Below are 22293 nucleotides of genomic sequence, written 5' to 3' on the forward strand. Positions count from 1 at the left end.
GCCCAGATAACAGCTAGCACCTGCATTTTGCCCCTCCACCCAGCCCACCTAAGTGCAGTATCGATTGATCACTGTCACTTACAAAACACTAAACACATAAGTGCAGCGTTCGCAGAGTCAGGCCTGATCCCTGCGATCGCTAACAGTTTTTTTTTGGTAGCGTTTTATATTTAAATCCTGAAGGCAGTGCTTGGTTTTCGGGGTCCCGTACATGGCTAGGTTCCCAAAAAGTCCCCCGCGTGTGGTATCCCCATACTCGGGAGAAGCAGCAGAATTTATTTTGGGGTGTAATGTCACTTATGCCCATAGCATGCGTGATCAATATATCATTTAGTGACAACTTTGGGCAAAAAAAAAAATTGTAATATTCCTGCAACTTGTGGCAAAATATAAAATATTTAATGGACTCAACATGCCTCTCAGTAAATAGCTTGGGGCGTCTACTTTCCAAAATGGTGTCATTTGGGGGGGGGGGTTGTGCTATTTTGGCATTTTATGGCCTTTGAAACTGTGATGGGTAGTGAGGAGTGAAATCAAAAATTTGCACCCTTAGAAATCCTGAAGGCAGTGATTGGTGTTCGGGGTCCTGTACGTGGCTAGACTCCCAAAAAGTCCCACATATGTGGTATCCCCATACTCGGAAGAAGCAACAGAATATATTTTGGGGTGCAAGACCACATATAACTATGGCATGTGTGAGCAATATATAATTTAGTGACAACTTTTTGTAAACTTTTTTTTTTTTTCTTTTTTTGTGTCATTATTCAATCACTTGGGACAAAAAAAAAATATTCAATGGGCTCAACATGCCCCTCAGCAATTTCTTCGGGGTGTCTACTTTCCAAAATGGGGTCATGGGGGGGGGGTTGTACTGCCCTGCCATTTTAGCACCTCATGAGATGAATGAATTGAGAAATGAGATGAGAAGGAATTAAAAGCTGTGTAAAATCCAGAAAAGGTACTCTAGTTTGTAGACGCTATAACTTTTGCGCAAACCAATAAATATACGCTTTATTGAGATTTTTTTTTTTTTACTAAAGACATGTGGCTGAATACATTTTGGCCTAAATGTATGGCTAAAATTTAGTTCATTCGATTTCTCTTATACCAAAACTTAGAAATTATCTTTTTTTTTTTTTTTTTAATTTTCAGTCTTTTTCCTTTTATATCGTAAAAAATAAATATCGCAGCGGCAATCAAATACCATCAAAAGAAAGCTCTATTTGTGGGAAGTCAATGACGCAAATTTCGTTTGGGTACAACATTGCATGACCGCGCAATTACCAGTTAAAGCAGTGCAGTGCGAAATTGTAAAAAGGCTGACAATTGGTCCGGGGGTGAAGCGGTTAAAGCGGAGGTCCACCCTAAAATGGACCTCCGCTCATCTGATCCCTCCCCCCCTCCGGCGCCACAATCGGCACCTTTCAGGGGGGAGGGGGGTGCAGTTACCTGGATAATCCAGGTAACTGCACCCACTTCCGGGCTAGCTGTCTGCGGAACGAGCGTAGGTTACGCCCCCGTTCCGCAATGCCCCGCCCCCTTCAGCAAGTGCCCCGCTGCCTGCTGGGAAACACACAGCTCCCAGAGGCAGCGGGGACCGTCCGGATTGCGCCGCGCGGCTCGCGCATGCGCAGTAGGGAACCGGGAAATGAAGCCGAAAGGCTCCATTTCCTGATTCCCATACCCAAGATGGCGGCGGGACCCGGCAGCCGAGCGAGCGATCGGCTTCGGGTGCCGACATCGCGGGCGCGCTGGACAGGTAAGTGTCACTATTTAAAAGTCAGCAGCTGCAGTATTTGTAGCTGCTGGCTTTTAAAAAAAAAAAAAAAAAACGCGGAGTCCCGGTGGACTCCCGCTTTAATATAGCAAATTCCTCTTTCTATGGAACAGTGTTACCACATATTAGACTGTAAGCTATAATTGGAGGGTCTTTCAATCCTCCCCTTTGATCCTCCTAATAGGATCATCAATATAGGTCTAACTCATAGTTCTCATATCCTTTTATCCATAGTTCTCATATTGTTTATGCTTTTCAAAACTTCTAGATTTTAGCTTTGAAAACATATACATAACAAATTATATTGCAAAGTATACAGAGAAAGAAAATAAGTACCAATAGAACAAGCATACCTGCTTCTTTGAAGCAGGAGATTATTGGATCAAAAAAAAAAAAAAAACTCCCACTCGGGGACCCATGGATAGCAAACGACACCACAGAAACATAAATACATTATTTGCTAAGAAAAAAGGGTAATTTCAACTGTTATCTCAACGGTATAGCATATATTAATGAGAAATAAGGAGAATGTGACAGTCCTTAAAGTGGTGTTCCACCCGTTTTTAGTTTATTAAAGTCAACAGCTTACAAAAAGCATAGCTGCTGACTTTTGATAAACAGGCACTTACCTGTCACGCGGTCCAGCGATGCAGCCGCCCGGAGTCTCCTTCCTCTCCCCCTTCTCGGCGTTGTCATAGCAACTGTGGACACCCAGGTGTGACAGCGTACGACTTCACGGCCACGTGTGCACTGCGCATGCGTGAGTCGCGCTATGTTCTGCTATTTGCCAGCCAATCTTCTGGGACCTGTGACGTGTCCAGAAGATTGCTGGCAGGGAGGGGCTGCCTAGGGCAAGAGGAAGCGTCACCTAGAGTGGCCAAGAAGAGGAAGGAGGAAGTGGGACAAGAAGTCAATCTGAAAACAAGGTATCCACCCCCCCCCCCCCACCCAAAAATAAAAGTACATGCCAAATGTGGCATGTCAGAGGTGGTAAGTAGTGATGGACGAACTTCCGACGGGACGTTTCGTGAACACAAAACGTGAACGCGGCCGATAGTTTGCAAACCGTAACGTTCTCGGCGGGCCCCATTGACTTCAATGGGAGGCGAACTTTACAAACCTACAGGTCATATTTGCAGCCACAAAATAATTACTAGCTGTGCACACATAGTCCCACCACATGGCCAATGACATAACACATGTATGAGGTGAATCTGGGATCAACAACTACAAGCATTCTTTTTTTATATGTGATATTCTGACAATTCAGGACTCTTTGAGACAATGGAGGCGAGGGAAGGCTGTCAGGGTAGGCAAAGAAGAGGGTGCATGAGATGATCACCAGCACCGTGATATAGAGCACTGACACCAGCACCGTGATAGAGAGCACTGACACCAGCACCGAGATAGAGAGCACTAACAGCAGCACTGATACCAGCAACTTGCTGCTGGGCCCCAAAAATATGACACCGCTCAACCTCTTCAAACAGGAGGGTATGGGCATATAGTATGGTGTGCTTTTTTTGGACAAGGAAGTGAGCCAAATGAAGAAAGAAGGTCTGTGTGCTCGATTAAAAAAATAGTTTCTAGACATATACATGGTCTACTGATCACATGTGTTGAATTCCTCCGAGATTCATGCCTCATTAATTTTTAGAAATGTGAGGTAGTTAACACTGTCGTGAGCTAGGCGAGTACGCTTATCGGTCACGATCCCCCCTGCTGCGCTGAACGTCCTTTGATTGAAAATTGGGCAAGCTCTGGCCAGAGGTCAAGCCTGCCCACCCAGTAGTCCAGGGATTCATCACTCCTCAGAGCGTCCACATCGGCCGTTAACCCGATGTAGTCAGACACCTGTCAGTCTAGGCGTTTCCTGATGCTGGATCCGGATGACACCTGTCGATGGGTCGGCTGAAAGAATGACCTCATATCAGAAGTCACCAACACATCTTCAAACCGGCCTCTTCTTGCAGGCGCTGTTGGATTGGTACCAGCAACTCCTTCTCTGGGAGTGGGAATTGCTCCTCTGCCAGCGCACGCAAAAGCAGAATGCAGCATTTCTCGAAGCAAGGCCTGGAAGTGCTCCATTCTGACAGCCCTCTGTGACGGCGGTAGCATTTCTGCCATTTTGTGTTTGTACCGGGGGTCTAAGTACGTTGTAGTATCACTGCAGAACCGCTCAGCAGTCACAATGCTGCACAGTGGAAACGCACTATACTATGCTTTCTATATGTGCAAGTATTTTATACGTGTATTACACAACTGTATACTGCACACCAAATAGTACACCTATACCAGTCCTTAGAAGGACCTTTGTGGAACTAGTAGGTTGTGATTGGCAGACTGTACCTCACTCAACCCTATATACTGTAGTACGCTATACCTTACCAGTCCTTAGAAGGACCTTTGTGGAACTAGTAGGTTGTGATTAGCAGACTGTACCTCAGTCCCTATACTCATAAAGGACTACTGCAGCAGAAGGGCAGCAGTCAAGTATAATATTCTTTCTATATTTGGAAGAAAGAATATTATACGTGTACAACCCCATTACCATACCAGTCCTGAAAGGGACCTTTGTGGACCTAATAGTAACAGCTAATGATTAAACTGACTGTCCCTCACTGCTACACACAGCTTCCTGTCTGTCCCTATTTAAACTGACAAAACACAGGCTGCTGCAACAATAACTTGAATAGCACTGCACTCAAAACTATATCCTGTACTACTACGCCATACCAGTCCTGAAAAGGACTTTTGTGGACCCAATAGTAACAGCTAATGATTAAATTGACTGTCCCTGCTACACACAGCGTCCTGTCTCTCCCTGCACTCACTAAAGACAGGCTGCTGGATTTACAAGCACAGCAGTTCACTCAACCCTATACACTGTACTACTCCTATACCATACCAGTCCTTAAAATAACTTTTTTTTTTACCTAATAGCTAGCGATTTGTGTCACTGCAGTCTCTCCCTGCTCCATACAGCAACCTCTCTCTATAGTGACAGTAGAAAGAATGTAAAATGGCCGCCGGATCGGGTCTATTTATAAGTTAGGGGGAATGTCCAAGTGTCCATGTGCTGTAATGTCTCAATTGGCTGTCCTGTACCACATGATGGATGTGTCATCATAGGTCAAAGTTCTTTTACACTGTAAACACGTGAGCCTGCCAGGCGAACAGCGTCAATAATCCGCCGATGGGGCAGACAGCGAACAGCCGAAATTCGCCACGAACCGACCGCCGGGCGAACAGTCCGGCCATCCCTAGTGGTAAGTGCTTAAAGCAGAAGTTTCACTTTTGGATGGAACTCTGCTTTAAGTTAATAAAGTGATCTTCTTAACTCTCTTATATTGAGTTTTGCAAATGTCTATAAGTTTCCACCTTGTACAAAGTTATTATATATATACATTATTTCATTACCTCAAGTTAATTTCCTAAATTTTTAAATACCTCCTAGGATTCTGTACTTTCTCATATAGCCAGAACAAATCCACCACCCCATAAGAGCCTGCCTCTCAGCAAGGACAGAATTTGACACGGACAGACTGGAACCGATGTTGCAAAGAAACAAAGAAGTCATCCTTTGGGTTGGGTCATTTGGTTCTTCAGGCTCGCACCTCAGAACTCTAACCATGGTATTCACTGTTATTGATCTTGGCCTGTTTCCTGAACTTGCTTTGTCTGATGACTCGGTCCCTTGTTACCTGGCTGTCTGCATATCGGCTCTGCTATGATCTCCTGCTGTGGTGCCAAGCTGCTTCAGTATCCTGTTCCTAGGACTGTGACACCCAGCTTCATCCACCTAAGTGCGGACTTCACTAACCAGCTACATCAGCACTCATGCCACTCCATGCTCTGTCTCCACCTTCAGGAGTGTTGGGTAGGAGGTGCAAGAGAGACCTCCACAACATTCCAGTCATCAAAAGGTACGTGATAGGGTCACAAAATAAAAAGAACAGTAATGAGCAAAAACAGATACAATTCTCAAAGTTTGCAACCATTTTTGAGGCATGGCATTTGTTATTTATTAGCAGCTTTCTGTTTTTATTTTGAACAAGTTTTGCAGTCAGATATTCATACAAAGAAAAGAGAAGACTTTGGTTTGAGGCAAGGATACTTATGCGAGACAGCACAACTTGTTCAAACAGCTTAGTCCTAATCATTAGCAAGCAATGCTACAGGCTGTAAAAGTCTCAAATTCCTTTGTCAACCTGATCGATTTAACCACACCCAACTGGCTACATCAGAGGAGATGATGTCAATGACTAATTTTCAAATAATAAAAATGTAATAGCATAGTAGGATTGTATTGATTTTCCATTTTAAATGTCATTTAAAGTCATACCTCATCTCCAATCCATCCATATACTCCTTCTTCTTTTTTCTACTTTCTTGAGCTGACTGTTTATTCCGAATTTTGCGACGAATTCTTTTAAGAACACGTTCTTCATGCTGTTGAAATATGTAAAATCCAAGAGGTTTATGCTATTATCTGCATAATAGAACAAGGATATTGTGTAATGAGATCACATAAACTAAATACAGGGAATTTGACTGAGATTGGTCATACACTGTTGATTTAAGTTGGTTCACGAAAAACCTTATGAAATTTGCTAATTTGGTAGCTCTGTTGTCCCTTCCCACCCAACATTCTTTAAATGAAAATCAAAGTAGCCCCATGGAAAATTGCTTACTGAACAGCATTGAACTAGATGCAACCACTGTTTGGACATTCATACAGCCACTGCCAGTAGCTGTAAGAATTTCAGTAGCCCAGGAAGAGGAATTCATCCTACCATGCTGTTAGCATTGATGAAGAAAAATTAACAGAGTATGGCCAGCTTAATAAAAACTAAAAGTGACTTTTGAACTGCTTCATGACCAGCTGCCGCAGTTTTACTGCGGCAGGTTGGCTCCCCTGCACGAAACCACATAACTGTACGTGGGCTTGCAAAGTCCGGATAGCAGGTGATCGCGCCGGCTACACAGCGGGGGTGCCGATGCTGGCGGTCGCGATGACCGCTGGCCACGAGCGTTCATGAGCTGGAGACACAGAACATGGACAAGTGTGTGTAAACATACACTTCCCTGTTCTGTTCTGACAGGAGTGACAGATTGTGTGTTCCTATTAGTTAGGAACTATGATCTGCCACTTCCTGTAGTTGGTCCCTCCCCCTTCAGTTAGAATCACCACCCAGGGAACACAGTTAACTCCTTCACCGCCCCCTAGTGTTAACCCCTTCACTGCCAATGCCATTTTTACAGTAATCAATGCATTTTTAATCGCACTGATCGCTGTATTAATGCCAATGGTTCCAAAAATGTGTCAAAATTGTCTGATGTGTCCGCCATAATGTTGCAGTCACGATAAAAATAGCAGATCGCCCACCATTAAAAGTAAAAAAAAAAGAAAATAATAATAAAAATGCTGTAAATCTATGCCCTATATTGTAGACGCTATAACTTTTGCACAACCCAATCAATATACACTTATTGTGATTTTTTTGATTTTTTTTACCAAAAATATGTAGAAGAATACATATCGGCCTAAACTGAGGAAAAAAATATATTTTTTTTATATATTTTTGGGGGATATTTATTATAGTAAAAAATAATGCTTTTTTTTTTAAATTGTCGCTCTTTTTTTGTTTATACCACAACAAATAAAAACCGCAGAGGTGATCAAATACCACCAAAAGAAAGCTCTATTTGTGGGGGAAAAAAGGACATCAACTTTGTTAAAGTGGGAGTCCGCGGGGACTCTGCGTTTTTTTTTTTTTTTTAAAAGCCACAGCTACAAATACTGCAGCTGCTGACTTTTAAAATAGTGACACTTACCTGTCCAGCGCGCCCGCGATGTCGGCACCCGAAGCCGATGTCCCGATCGTCTCTCGGGTGCTGCCGCCGCTATCTTGGGTATGGGAATCAGGAAGTGGAGCCTTTCGGCTTCATTTCCTGGTTCCCTACTGCCTATAAGGACGGTCCCCGCTGCCTCTGGGATCTGTGTGTTTCCCAGCAGGCAGCGGGGGACTTTCGGAAAGGGGCGTAATCTACGCCCCTTTTCGCAGAGAGCTATCCCGGAAGTGGATGCAGATACCTGTACTGTACAGGTACCTGCACCCCCCTCCCCCCTGAAAGGTGCCAATTGTGGCGCCGGAGGGGGGGAGGGTTCCGATGAGCGGAAGGTCCACTTTAGGGTGGACCTCCGCTTTAAGGTACAACTTTGCACGACCGTGCCATTCAGTTACCCACCTCAATACAGTGCACTTACACCCCCTTCCTTTCCAGACCAATTTTGTGCTTTCAGCACTCTCACAGTTTGAATGACAATTACTCAGTCATGTAACACTGTACCCATATGAAACGTACGTCCTTTTTTTCACACAAATAGAGCTTTCTTTTAGTGGTATTTAATCACTAGTGGGTTTTTTATTTTTTGTGCTATAAATAAAAAAATAAACGTACATTTTGTGAAAAAAATGCCTTTTTCTTTGTCATAAAATTTTGCTAATTAGTAATTTTGGCAAAAATTTATACTGCTACATATCTTTGGTAAAAATAACCCACATTAGTGTATATTATTTGGTCTTTGTGAAAGTTATAGAGTCTACAAACTATGGTGCCAATCACTGAAAATTGATCACATCTGATCAGGCCTTCAGTACATCAGGTGTATCTCATTTCTTGATACACTAACAAGTCAGGAAAGTACAAATACCCCCCAAATGACCCCTTTTTAGAAAGTAAACATTCCAAGGTATTAAGTAAGTAGCATGGTGAGTTTTTTTAAGCTGTAACTTTTCCCCACAATTCTTTGCAAAATGAAGATTTTTTTTTTTTTTTACAAAATTGTCATATTATCAGGTTATTTCTCACACACTGCATATGCATACAACAAATTGCACCCCAAAATACATTCTGCTACTCTTCCCGAGTATGGTGATACCACATGTGTGAGACTTTTACACAGCATGGCCACATACAGAGCACCAACATTGAAGTGGCACTTTCAGACGTTCTACGAGCAAAAATGACACATCTCATTTCACAGCCACCTATTACACTTTTGAAGGCCCTGGAGTACCAGGACAATGGAATTGCCCATAAAATTACCCCATTTTGGAACGCTAACACCCCAACGTATAATCTGTGAGGTATAATGAGTCTTTTGAACGGTTCATTTTTTTCCAGAAGTTTTTGGAAAATGTGGAAAAAAATTAAAACGCATATATATATATTTTTTTTTTTTACACAATGTTGTCAATTTATAAGGTATTTCTAACACATAGCATGTATATAGCAAAAATTACACCCCAAAACACATTTTGCTACTCCTCCCAAGTATGGCGATACCACATATGTAGGACTTTTACACAGCCTGGCCATATACAGGGGCCGAAAATTGAAGTAGTACCTTCAGGCGTTCTAGGAGCATAAATGACACATCTCATTTCATTCCTACCCATCACATTTTTGAAGGTCCTGGAGCACCAGGACAGTGAAATTACCCACAAAATGACCCCATTTTGGAAAGCAAACACCCCAACGTATATTCTATGAGGCATGGGCAGCAAATAGGTACTCTGATGGGCTGCAGATCAGTACTCTGGTACTCCGATGGCCTGGTGACAGGTACTGGGGTACTCTGATGGCCTGGTGACCGGTACTGGGGTACTCTGATGGCCTGGTGACCGGTACTGGGGTACTCTGATGGCCTGGTGACCGGTACTGGGGTACTCTGATGGCCTGGTGACAGGTACTGGGGTACTCTGATGGCCTGGTGACAGGTACTGGGGTACTCTGATGGCCTGGTGACAGGTACTGGGGTACTCTGATGGCCTGGTGACAGGTACTGGGGTACTCTGATGGCCTGGTGACAGGTACTGGGGTACTCTGATGGCCTGGTGACAGGTACTGGGGTACTCTGATGGCCTGGTGACAGGTACTGGGGTACTCTGATGGCCTGGTGACAGGTACTGGGGTACTCTGATGGCCTGGTGACTGGTATTTGGGTACTCTGAAGGGCGGTGATAGGTACTCGGGTACTCTGATGGGCTGTGACAGGTACTCGGGTACTCTGATGGGCTGTGACAGGTACTCTGGTACTCTAATGGGCTGTGACAGGTACTCGGATGGACTGTGACAGGTACTCGGGTACTCGGATGGGCTGTGACAGGTACTCGGGTACTCGGATGGGCTGTGACAGGTACTCGGATGGGCTGTGGCAGGTACTCGGGTACTCTTATGGACTGTGACAGGTACTCGGGTACTCTGATGGACTGTGAGTGACAGGTACTATAATGGGTGGTGACAGGTCCTCTTTATTGGGGGGGGGCAATCAGTGTGCTTGATGTGTACTGTAAGCGGTAACGAGATGTTACCGCAATCTCCTCCTCACACACGATCTGTGTGTGAGGAAGAGAACCCGGGAACATCTCGTTACCGCGGTTTGTTTACATTTAGTGATTGGCAGTGAAAGGATCACAGCTGATCACATGGGTAAACAGCCAGCCAATGGCTGTTTACCAGTGTTGGTGACAAGCAGTGTTCCCAGGAAAACGCCGCCACCGACGTGCACGCGCAGCGCGCTTGCGCGCACGCGCCGTGCACAGTGGGGGTGGAACCATCTGTGATTGGCCGTGACTTCATCATGGCCGATCACGTGGTAAACAGCCATGCCCAATGGCTGTTCACCCCCTTCGTGACACGCCGCCACCGAAGAAACAGGGATGCATGCGCACGATCGTGTGCATACCCTGTTTAAACGGGAGGACGTAAAATGATGGCCTCCCGCCACAATAGGTGTGCCGCCTGGCTGTCATTTGATGGCCGACGGTCAGCATCTAGTTAAAGTGATGCAGTGCAGAATCGCAAAAAGTGCTGGTCAGGAAGGTGGTAACTTCTTCTGGGGCTGAAGTGGTTAAACATTAAAAGAAGTGTAGGGTCCAAAAAACAAACACATATACTTAACTAGATGGCTGCAGCACTGATCCGAGCTGCAGTTATGCTGGCCAAAGACATTGTGCATACGCTTTCTTGTAGGGAGCATTTTGACCATTTGTTCATATGAATGGGCTGCAAAAAGTAACAGACTGCACTACTTTTAAAAACACACTGCACCAAACTGCACTGGGGTATCATGTGATTTTGTGCCTGTAAACACAATTAGCAATCTTCGTTTGGTGTGCCATTAACAATACATTGGCACCCACATGCAGCAGATCGCAAGGGTAGTATGCTCATCTGCTGCATGAGAAATGTGCACACAGCCCACCTTAGCCACACCGACCGTGTGCTGGTGTGAACAGGCCCTCAATCAACCAGGTATAATAGAGAGCCCCCAGAACCCCTCACATGACATTTATAGTCAACTTTACAATTTTTAATTAATCCCCCCTACAGTCCAGCGATCTCCATGGCCACAAGGAGAGGACAGGGTGTACAGATCAGGACTCACCTGTGACCTGTGACTGAGTCCACGCGGGGTGATTGCTCTCTGGCTGGCCTGACTGGCTCTAGGCTAGGGTAGTATATGTAATATGTATAAAATTTTGCGCAGAAGTGAAATGGCTTAAATAATGGAATGTATGAAGTATTGTAAAAATTATATATCAAAATAAAGATATGATTAAAATAAAAATAAGATTAGAATGAAAGTAAAAAATAAAGTATAAAAAAAAAAAACTAGAGATAAATAAAAATGAACATAAGGGTAAAAATAGAAATGAAAAATATTTATATATAAATGGAAGAAAAATTTAAGTGAAATCACCCTTAAATCATGTATACATCCACAAAAATTACTCGATAAGCTAATAAATACGTGACTTTTAAATACCACAAAAGGTTAATGAATTGTGATAAAGTGCAAAAGGTGTAGAATAGGGTGACGTAAAATAAATAAATTAAATATATGGTGAATATCTATTTAAATCAATAATAAAGTCCATGGCAGATTAAAGTTCATAGGTGCAGTTCATTAAAAGTGTAGGTGAATAGTCTTCCAGTACTGTGGTCTCTCTAAACTCTCACCTTCATATTCTATATTAAAATCATATAGTCATCTATTGGGTGGGCACTTCTTTGTGCTGCTGCATAGTGGTTCCTTTTTTTTTATATTTTTTTATATTTTTATTGAGTTTCCACAGTACAGTGTACAAGTCAATAGGCAAGTATAAAGTACAAATTCCAATGCATTCTAAGTACAGTAGAATTAAAGCAGCTGGAATAGCAGCATAGATGGGTGGGGGGGGATGGGAAAGGGGAGGGGAAGGGGGTAGCGTTTACCAGCATACGACCACATTAGTGAAAAACTATCAACCAGAGAAAGGAAAGAAAAGCAGTGGTCATTTACCCAAATGTATACCATATAACCCTCAGGAGTGGAAGCTTCCTAGGTATAATCAATGAGAGACAGAAAAACATGCGTCAATTTACGTATTCGATACATGGCTATCTTGCAGATCTCAATAAGTGGAGAAAGCCAGTTAGGAGCCAGTAGCATGCCTAGGGGAGAGTTTGTGACTGTTGGGAGCGAGAGGTGCCAGACAGTGTCCTTAAGTTTAGTTTACCCAATGTGTTGGCCAGGTCACATTTTAGATACCAATCTGTGAATCTAAATGGATGAATGATAGATGACAGCTCCTCCGAGTTGAACGTATGTTCTATGTACTTTCTCCATCTATTAAAGAAGCAGGTGGTAGAGTGGAAATGCAAAACTATAGTGTCCAACTTTTCGATGTGAAATGAGGAAAGTAACGCTTGCTTGATGCCTTGTATGGAAGGTGGTGACGGGTTGATCCAGTGGTTCATAATAGTCCTACGAGCCACAAGTAGACAGGTGTGGGACCAATGATTAAGGGTGGACGACCTTGTCTGTGTCGAGGAAGGTGCAATCGGGTCACACCCAAACAGGCACACAAGTGGATCTTTGAGCAGCCGTGTCTTGGTAACTTTAAATATATAATTAATTGCGGAGTCCCAAAACGTGGCGGTCACCGAGCATTCCCACAGGCGATGCAACAAAGTGGGGTGATCCGAGGACCACCAGGGGCATTGAGCTTGGGTAGGTTCCACGTTACTGGTGCGGAATGGGTAGTAAGCTCTGTGAATAATTTTGAAATTCGTTTCCCGCCACTTTTCGGAAATAACTAGTTTGTGGATTTTGCAGTAGCCTTGTAGTATCTTTTCCGAAAGGTCAGTGTCATTGAATATTGAGGCCCACTTTTGTAACGGGGCAAGGCGGTATTTATCTGCTTGGTACATAATGAGATGGGAATATAGGCTGGATATAGAATAGTCATCTCTCTGGAGCACTACATCCAGGTAGGATTTTTTAAGAGGGTCTGTTTGAGATCCATGGCATGTTCGCAAGTAGCTGAGCAGCTGGAGATGATGAAAATCGTGAGATGGCGGAAGAGAATACTCCCAAGACAGGGCCTGGTATGGTTTGAATTTACCGGGCTTGTCACTATAGAGGGAAGCCACTGTTACTAGACCATGGAGACCATGCTTGCTCCATAAGTCAAAGGCTTTATAGATAGTAGAGGGGGGTGGAACATGGGGTTTCCTTGGATGGTTAAGTGGTTAGATATGGTCGAGGGTAGCCCCAGCAGCCCCAAACACCTCCCTCCATGCAACCACAGTGTCCCATATCAGAACATTTGATTTAAGATGTGGAGGTAGAGCTTTTAGAGTAGAGTGGAGAACAGCTGGAAGGGTGTGCGGAAACACCAAGCCCCCTCGAGCATGTAGCTTGAGTAGTGAGATTTACCTGATAGCCAATCCAGGCCCTGTCTGAGGAGGCATGAGATATTATAGAAGCGTAAGTTGGGTAAACCTGCACCACCTTCGGACTTTGTGAGGCAGAGTTTCTGGAGAGCTATGCAAGGCTTTTTGTTGGCCCATATGAAGGTATTTAATGCTCTGTGTATCCTCTGCACATCTAAGTGCTTCAGTAATAGTGGAATGGTCTGCATTGGATACAAAAGTCTCGCAAAGGATACCATTTTAAGCAGCTGGCATCTCCCAAAGAGCGAAAGGGGAAGGCCCGCCCAAGCCTCCAACTCCCTTACAATCTTCGTTATCAAGGGTGGGTAATTGAGAATGTACAAGGAGGAAGGCTCTCGACCTATGTGTATTCCTTAACCACTTAACAACCGCCCTATAGCCGAATGACGGCTATAGGGCGGTTGTTTAACTCTGGGAGGCCGTCATATGATGTCCTCCCAGAATTCCGCTCTCACGTGCCCCCTGGGGCGCGCACTCGAGAGCATCCGTGACCGCCGGGTCTGCATCACGGATCACGGTAAACGGGCGCTCATCGTGGCCGTTTACCACGTGATCGCTCCGTCAAATGACGGAGGGATCACTTTTAAACAAACAGGCGTCATATTATGACGCCGGTTCCCCCCTCCCCCTCTCTGTACTGATCGGTACAGCGGAGGGGGAAGAGATCGGTGTCAGCAGTGCTGTGGGCTGCATCTGCAGTGCCCACATCGCTGCTCACTGAAAATTAAACCCCATCATACCCTGCCATTACTCTGCAATACTCTGCTGCAATACTCTGCAATACCCTGCAACAACACTCTGCAATACCCTGCAACAACACTCTGCAATGCTCTGCAACACCCGCCAATACCCTGCAACACTCTGCAATGCTCTGCAACACCCGCCAATACCCTGCAACACTCTGCAATGCTCTGCAACACCCTGCAACACTCTGCAATGCTCTGCAACACCCGCCAATACCCTGCAACACTCTGCAATGCTCTGCAACACCCGCCAATACCCTGCAATACCCTGCAACACCCTGCAACACTCTGCAAAGCTCTGCAACACCCGCCAATACCCTGCAACACTCTGCAATGCTCTGCAACAGCCGCCAATACCCTGCAATGCTCTGTAACGCAATACTCTGCAATTCCATACTCTGAGATACCCAGTCCTACTCTGAGATTCCCAGCCATACCCAGCCATAGTCGGTGATACCCTGCAATACCCAGCCATAGACATCTCCCCCCCCCCCTCCCACCACCCTCCGGTTCTTCTACAGACTCGCCAATACGGTCAAAGCCAGAATCGTTTTTTTTTTTTTTTTTTTTCAGGCTTTCCAGCTTAGAGGTGAGATGCGGGTCTTATTGACCCCATATCTCACTGTAAAGAGGACCTGTCATGCCATATTCCTATTACAAGGGATGTTTACATTCCTTGTAATAGGAATAAAAGTGATCAAAAAATGTATTTTTGGGGAAAAAATTTCAAACTAAAATAAAGTAAAATGAACAATAAAAATGTTTTTCTTTTTTTTTTAAAGCGCCCCTGTCCCCATGTGCAGAAGCGAACACATATGTAAGTCCTGCCCACATATGAAAACGGTGTTCAAACCACACATGTGAGGTATCGCTGCGAACGTTAGAGCGAGAGCAATAATTCTAGCCCTAGACCTCCTCTGTAACTCAAAACATATAACCAGTAAAAAAAAATTAAATCGTCGCCTATGGGGATTTTTAAGTAGCGACGTTTGGCGCCATTCCACGAGCGTGTGCAATTTTGAAGAGTGACATGTTAGGTATCTATTTACTCAGCATAACTTCATCTTTCACATTGTGCAAAAATTGGGCTAACTTTACTGTGTTTTTTTTTTTAAGCACAAAACAGTTTTTTTTCCAAAAAAAAGCATTCGAAAAATTGCTGCGCAAATACCGTGCGAGATAAAGTTGCAACGACCACCATTGTATTCTCCAGGGTGTTTGCTAAAAAAACATATATAATGTTTTGGGATTCTATGTAATTTTCTAGCAAATAAATGATGATTTTTACATGTAGGAGAGAAATGTCAGAATTGTCCTGGGTGCTCCAGAACGCCTGATGGCGCTCCCTGCATGTTGGGCCTCTGTATGTGGCCACACTGTGTAAAAGTCTCACACATGTGGTATCGCCGTACTCAGGAGTAATAGCAGAATGTGTTTAGGGGTGTAATATGTGGCATGCATATGCTGTGTGTGAGAAATAAACTGATTTTGGCCAAAATTTATGAAGAAAAAATTACTAATCTGCTAAATTTTATAACGGAAACAAAGAAAAATTCATTTTTTTACAGAATTTTCTGTATTTTTCTTTTATAGCACAAAAAATAAAAAACCCAGCGGTGATTAAATACCACCAAAAGAAAGCTCTATTTGTGTGAAAAAAAGGACAAAAATTTCATATAGTTCCAGTGTTGCATGACTGAGTAATTGTCATTCAAAATGTGAGAGCAACGAAAGCTGAAAATTGGTCTGGTTATTAAGGGTGTTTAAGTGCCCAGTGGTCAAGTGGTTAATATGTGATGCGGTGCTTGGCTAGTGCAAACGGTGAAGACAGTCGCCAATTAAGAGATTTTCTGGGGTTTAGTGCTAGAACCTCGCTTTTATCGTAGTTGATTCTAAATCCTGAGCTGAGTCGAAAGGCCGCAAACAAGTCGTGCAATTTGACAAAGTCTAAAGGAGGGTTAGAGGTAAAAAGTAGTATATCATCTGCGAATAACGCAGATCGGACTGTTTGGTCTCTGATAGTGATGCCACTAATACCAGCAGGTGAGCTGAGGATTCGGGATAGGGGTTCAATCGCAAGATTGAAGAGCAAAGGGGACACAGCGCTTTGTCAGGGGTATGATATTGGAGATGAAGTCCGGAGTGACCAGTCGGGCCGTTGGAGCTGCGTACATCTGGTGCGGAAATGGACCTGAAAAACCAAATGCATTCATTACCTTAAATCATGAGGTAAAGCTAATATTGTCAAAGGCCTTTTCGGCATCTATAGATATAATAGCGGTGTCAAGATCTGGGTGTAGTTTGGCATGTTCCAACACCAACAAAACTTTGTGGATATTCAGGGTCGCTGACTGACCCGAGACGAATCCTGATTGGGCTGGATGAAACAGGGAGGGGAGGATGGTGGCCAGCCATGAGGCGATAATTTTGGACAGGATTTTTATATCCACATTTATCAATGAAATGGGCCTATAAGACCCCGGGTGTAGTAGGTCTTTCCCTTTTTTGGAGATCAATTTGATGTGGGCTTGAGTCCCCATAGGTAAGTATGTCCCCCCCCCCCCCCATATAGCCATGTAAACATGCTTCAGGGTGTCAGGGGTGAAATCACTGGTTAGTTTATAAAACTCAGCAGCATAGCCATCGGGGCCAGGGTCCTTCGATGAGGCCAGTGATTTGACCGTCAGTTGGATATTGTCTGCGATGATGGTAGCATTGAGTGTTTCTAGGTGTTCAGCTGTAAGTTGAGGAAAGCGCACCTTGGATAACAGATTTTCTGCCACGGTTTGATCTATGGGTTCCTCAGAGTAAAGGGATGTATAATAATCAGTAAGTAATTTGTTGATGTCTGTAGGGGAGGTGACGAGAGAGCCAGCAGTGTTCTTTAAAGCTGATATATAGGTAGGGCTTTTGAAACCTGAACACAGACGGGATAAAAGTTTACACGCTTTGTTTCCATACTTATGCAATCGAAGCGTGAAATAGCATGTTTTAGCTGTTTCCTGCTGTTCAGCCCAAAGATCAAAGTTTTGATTCGCAGTTTGCCAGGCTTTAATGTTTTCTATGTTGTGGTTACGTGTCAACTGAAGGTGTGTTGATCGTAATTGCTCGCTTGCTTGTAAATATTGTTGTCTGGAGTGTCTTGTATTGTGTCATATACAAGATGATCTTGCCTCTAAGGAAGGCTTTACCGGCCTCCCAAAAAACGTGTGGGATAGTGACGTGTGCGACGTTTGTGGAGGTATATTCTTCCCATTGTATATAACATATGTCGAAAATCCTTGTTTTCGGCTAGGTGTGATGGGAATCGCCATATAAGAGATGGCGAGGTTGGTTTGACATTAGTCAGGGGAATAGTGATTTGGACTGTGGTCTGATATTACTGCATCCCCTATCTCTGGGTCTCTGGTCATGGACAGAAGGGCCTGGGAAATAATCTATTAGTGAGAAAGGCTTGTGGGGGGGGTGAAAAAAAAAGTGAAGTATTAGTCAGTCTGGTGAGTTAAACGCCAGATGTCAATTAACTGCATTGATGAGACAGCTCGGGAGAGGGGTGTGGTGTCCATGGGTGGGAGATCAGGGTTACAAGTTGTTTGGGGATTCTGACCTGCCCGGTCCTCTAATTACAGAGTTAAAATCTCCTCCTACTAGGTGGAGAGTCTCGAGCGAGTCTAGAATCCAGGTCACCATGTCCTGGAAGAATGCACTATCAGGGGGGTTGGGGGTCTATATGTTAGTGATGGCAATGTCTTTGGATGCCAATGAAAGGCATAGCGTTAGCTTATGGCCAGTCGAATCAGCTCGGACTTCTCGAATAGTATGTCTCAGATTTTTGTGTAGAAGTATAGCAACTCCAGCTTTTCAGCCTTCTGCTGGGGAGCCATAGACCTCCCTTACCCATAGCTTACGGAGATGGGGGAGATCGTCAGTGGGTAGATGAGTCTCGACTCTCTTGAAGGAGCACTACATCTGCCCGGAGACACTTTAGATGTCTGAGGACTTTCATGCATTTGTTGGGAGAACGAAGCCCCTTAACGTTCCAAGAAATGATCCTCAAGTAGTCACCATCTTTGTATGCCATATCTGTCATATAGGAACTATGGTATGGGATAGCATGTTTTCTGAGTCTAAGAGAGTTAGTGTGTTGGTATGATAAGGAATACGCTTATGTCGGAGAGCTTCCGAGGGTATACAGGTGTGGAAGGTAGACAGTACAGGATAGCATATACAAAAACTAACGCATAAACAACAAAGCCAGGTCACCTTTTTCCACTCGAGGGTCGTCACTCATGCAGAGCTCCCGTCTAGCGCTCACTCCTCATTTGGGGGTGTGTTTAAACCCTCGGGGGGGAAGAGGGGAGAGAGAGACCAAGGAGTGACTCTCTAGAGGGGAGTGGAGAGGGGAGGAGGGATGGGCGCAGCTCATGGGTTACAGACATAGGCCGCCAGGGTATGTACTGATGCCCAGAGGGTCACATTCTAATCCCCGAGAGAGGACAAGGGCAGCTGGGGTAGTAAGACAGGATAAAGCAACTATAAAGGGGGGAGAGTGTCTCCCCAACCAACTTAAGTAACAGATTAAGCTTTACTGGACCACAACTTATCAACCTATAGTTGGTACAGCATCGCTGTTGCACAACTCTTATCACAAAAGCAATAAAGGGGCAGAAATGTGTGTTACCAGTTCCCATCAGATCTTATAAACTCCGAAGAGATCAAGAGTAAGTCAGCGGATCTCCGAGCGATGAGTTTGATTGGTTGATCGGCTGCGTTTGTATGGGGGGTTTTCGGGGCTCAGTCAGTTCTTGTGTGTTGCATGGGAGTCCTTGAGAGAACTTAAGGAGGGGCTTCCTGTTGAGTGATTGTGCTCCGTATCCATGTCCGTAGGATGGTTGAGGTAGCGTTCCGCTTCTGCCGGAGACGTGAAGGTGTGACGTGTTCCTGTTGGGGAAGTAATATGAAGGACCTCTGGACAAGCCAGGGTGAATTTGACATGGTTATTGAATAAGGTCGAGCAAACTGTAGAGAATGCTTTGTGCTGTTTCATGACTTCCATCGAATAGTCAGCGAATAGCAGCAGGTCTACGCCATCTATAGAAAGGGTTCTCCTGTTGCAAAACTTCTGTAGGATGGCGTGCTTGTCTGCATAATTGAGGTATCTGATGATGACTGCTCTGGGTTTAGCACGTTGTTCGGTGCGTTGGCCAATGCGGTGGGCACGTTCAATAATACACAGTGTGTGGAGGCCCAATTGCTCAGGGATGGTTACTGCACATATGTTTTCAAGCTGCTCATTGGAAAAGGATTCTGATAGTCTGACAAGCCTTAAATTATTTCTTCTCAAACGATTTTCTAAATTGTCTAATTTTCCCCACAATTCTCTGTTAGACTGAGTCAGGTGAGCAATGGTTGCTCCATAGGCAGTGGTGTCATCCTCTAACAGAGAGATCCTCTCCTCCATCTGAGTAATGCGCTGAGCTTGTGAGCTGAGTTCAGTGTGGAATTGCTCCAGGGCTTTCTGCACTGCTATGTCCACTGTGGCTGCCAGGGTGGGCATCAGGAGGGATACTACCGCCTGTGCTATGCCTGCGGGGGAGGTGGGATCAGTGCCTGGCATGCCAGATGGGGACAGAGCTGAGTCTGTGAGGCCTGGTGCGGGCACCATCTTTGTCACGGCCGCCGCAGCATCTGCATTGCATGGAGGCAGGGAGCGATCGGTTATGGGACCGCTCTACAAACCGATCCATATGCGTCTCCCTCTTCTCCGGTGAAGGAGGGGAGGTATCCCCAAGGTTTTTGCTGGCTTTAAAGCAGGTTTAGAGGAGTGTGCATCAGGAGCTGTGTCCGCTTACCTCCTCCTCATGTGGCGCCGGAACCGGAAGTCTAATGCATAGTGGCTCTAAGATGGAATCAATTCCTGGGTGGCACTCCTCTCTCTGTTCCTCCACACCAAAAGTCTCCGTCATTCCACAGTGTATCAAGGAAGGAAAAGAGAAAGAAAGCCTCCACTAGTGTAGGATGTTAAAATCAGCTAGGTAGATTTATTAAATGAATATGAGTAGTCTCTTATAATGTAACACCTTGGAGACGGCAAAGTAAAAAAATCACAAGTCCGCGTCAGAAACGCCTTCTCACTTGTCCTGTGACAAACGTCCGTCTCAGCCAATCGAAGATCGAGGGATCTCGGTGTATTGGGAAGTAAGAGCTCTGTCATTGGCCGATCAGTATGCTGACTCTCTACACTTCTCTAACACACCCCGACCTCTTCCATGACCTGACTTCACCTGACGCTACACCAGTTCGTCAAGAGCTTGTGTAAGTAATTTCCTCCCAGCTCTATCATATGGTCGGAGCAAGGGAGGAGACTCGCTCTCACACTGATCTCAGGCTGCCACTGAAGCAGAAAGCGCCGCGGCTGTGCGGGACAGCACTATGTCAGGCAGCTCGCAACTCTCACTGAGTCTGCACTCTGTGCGGATCGTGTAGGTAGTGCTGGCACTGCTCTGCCACCCCTCTCAAATTTTCATCTGGGTCCAACAGACCCAGTGGGACCCATGGTAGGGCAGGCCCTGCCCCTGCCAGCTCTAGAGTGGTGACTGTCAATCACAGGACTCTGTCCCTCCAGCACTCACTGAAACGCTGAGAGGCTGGAGTGGCCTGCACAGGCTGTTAGTGGTGCACTGAGAGGCTGAGCCAGCTGCCATTTATGCATCTGGGTGAAAGGTAGACAGTCCAAGGTATTTAGTAAGAGGCATGGTGAGTTTTTTTTAAATTGTAATTTTTTCCCACAATTCTTGGGAAAATTAAGTATTTTGTTTCCACAAAATTGTCATAATAACAAGTTATTTCTCACAGACAGCATATGCACACTTCCAATTACACCCCAAAATACATTCTGCAACACTTCCCGAGTATGGTGATACCACATGTGTGGGACTTTTACACAGGCTGACCACACAGAGAGGTCCAACATGCATGGAGCACCGTAAGGGGTTCTAGGAGCATAAAGGACACCTCTTACATTTGGGAAGGCCCTGGGGCACCAGGACAGTAGAATTACCCACAAAATGACCTCATTTTGGAAAGCAAACACCCCAACGTATATTCTATGAGTCATAATTAGTCTTTTGAACAGTTCATTTTTTTCCACAAGTCTTCGGAAAACGTGGAAAGAACATGAATACATATGTTTTTTTACACAAAGTGGTCAGTTTATAAGATATTTCTTACTCAAAGCATGTACGTAGCAAAAATTACAACCCAAAATACATTCTGCTACTCATCCTGAATATGGCAATACCACATGTGTGTGACTTTTACACAGTGTGTCCACATACAGGGGTCCAACATGCAGGGACCACCGTCAGGTGTTCTAGGAGCATAAATGACACCTCTAATTTCCTAATGACCTATTACATTTGTGAAGGCCCTGGAGCACCAGGACAATGGAATTACCCATGAAATGACCCCACTTTGGAAAACACCCCAAAGTATATTCTATGAAGCATTATGAGTTTTGAAAAATTATAAAGAAGTATTCCTGCGCCAAGATGGGGGAAAGAAAAAAATATATTAATGGAATGGGGTACTGCTGCACTCACAGGAGGGAAATGTCTGAACCCAGGGAGAAAGATTGGTACAAGGATAGTGGTGCGCTGTACTAAAGGATATATGAATTTCCTTTAGTTCTTTACCACGTGACAGGCTATGTCCAATCACAGCCGGTCACAGAATGTAAACAAACCATGGTAACAAGATGTTACCGGGTTCTCCTTCTCACACACTGATCGTGTGTGAGGAGGAGATTGTGTTAACATCTCGTTACCGCCTAGTATACACACCAAACACACTGATTACCCCCCCAATAAAGAGGACCTGTCACCATCAAAGTACCTGTCATCACCCATCACAGCCCATCTGAGTACCTGAGTACCTGTCAGCCCATCTGAGTACCCGAGTACCTGTCAGCCCAATTGAGTACCC

At 44.8% G+C, this 22293-nt stretch overlaps 1 protein-coding gene and 1 long non-coding RNA gene across 2 annotated transcripts in view; one reads left to right on the plus strand and one right to left on the minus strand.

Moving 5' to 3' along the window:
• LOC143974397 (uncharacterized) overlaps positions 1-22293 on the plus strand; it is a 299135-nt gene that overhangs the window by 211686 nt on the left and 65156 nt on the right. The window lies entirely within an intron of this gene.
• Positions 1-22293, minus strand: part of CREB3L3 (cAMP responsive element binding protein 3 like 3) — a 533749-nt gene that overhangs the window by 124422 nt on the left and 387034 nt on the right. Inside the window, exon 6 of the mRNA XM_077475725.1 lies at positions 6123-6229. Within this exon, the coding sequence (XP_077331851.1) occupies positions 6123-6229 (107 nt within the window). The remainder of the gene's footprint in view (positions 1-6122; positions 6230-22293) is intronic.

The sequence above is a fragment of the Lithobates pipiens genome, unplaced genomic scaffold, assembly GCF_037356315.1.
Source record: "Lithobates pipiens isolate NorthernLeopardFrog02 unplaced genomic scaffold, aLitPip1_a1.2 Scaffold_13, whole genome shotgun sequence".
Taxonomy (NCBI): Eukaryota; Metazoa; Chordata; class Amphibia; order Anura; family Ranidae; genus Lithobates; species Lithobates pipiens.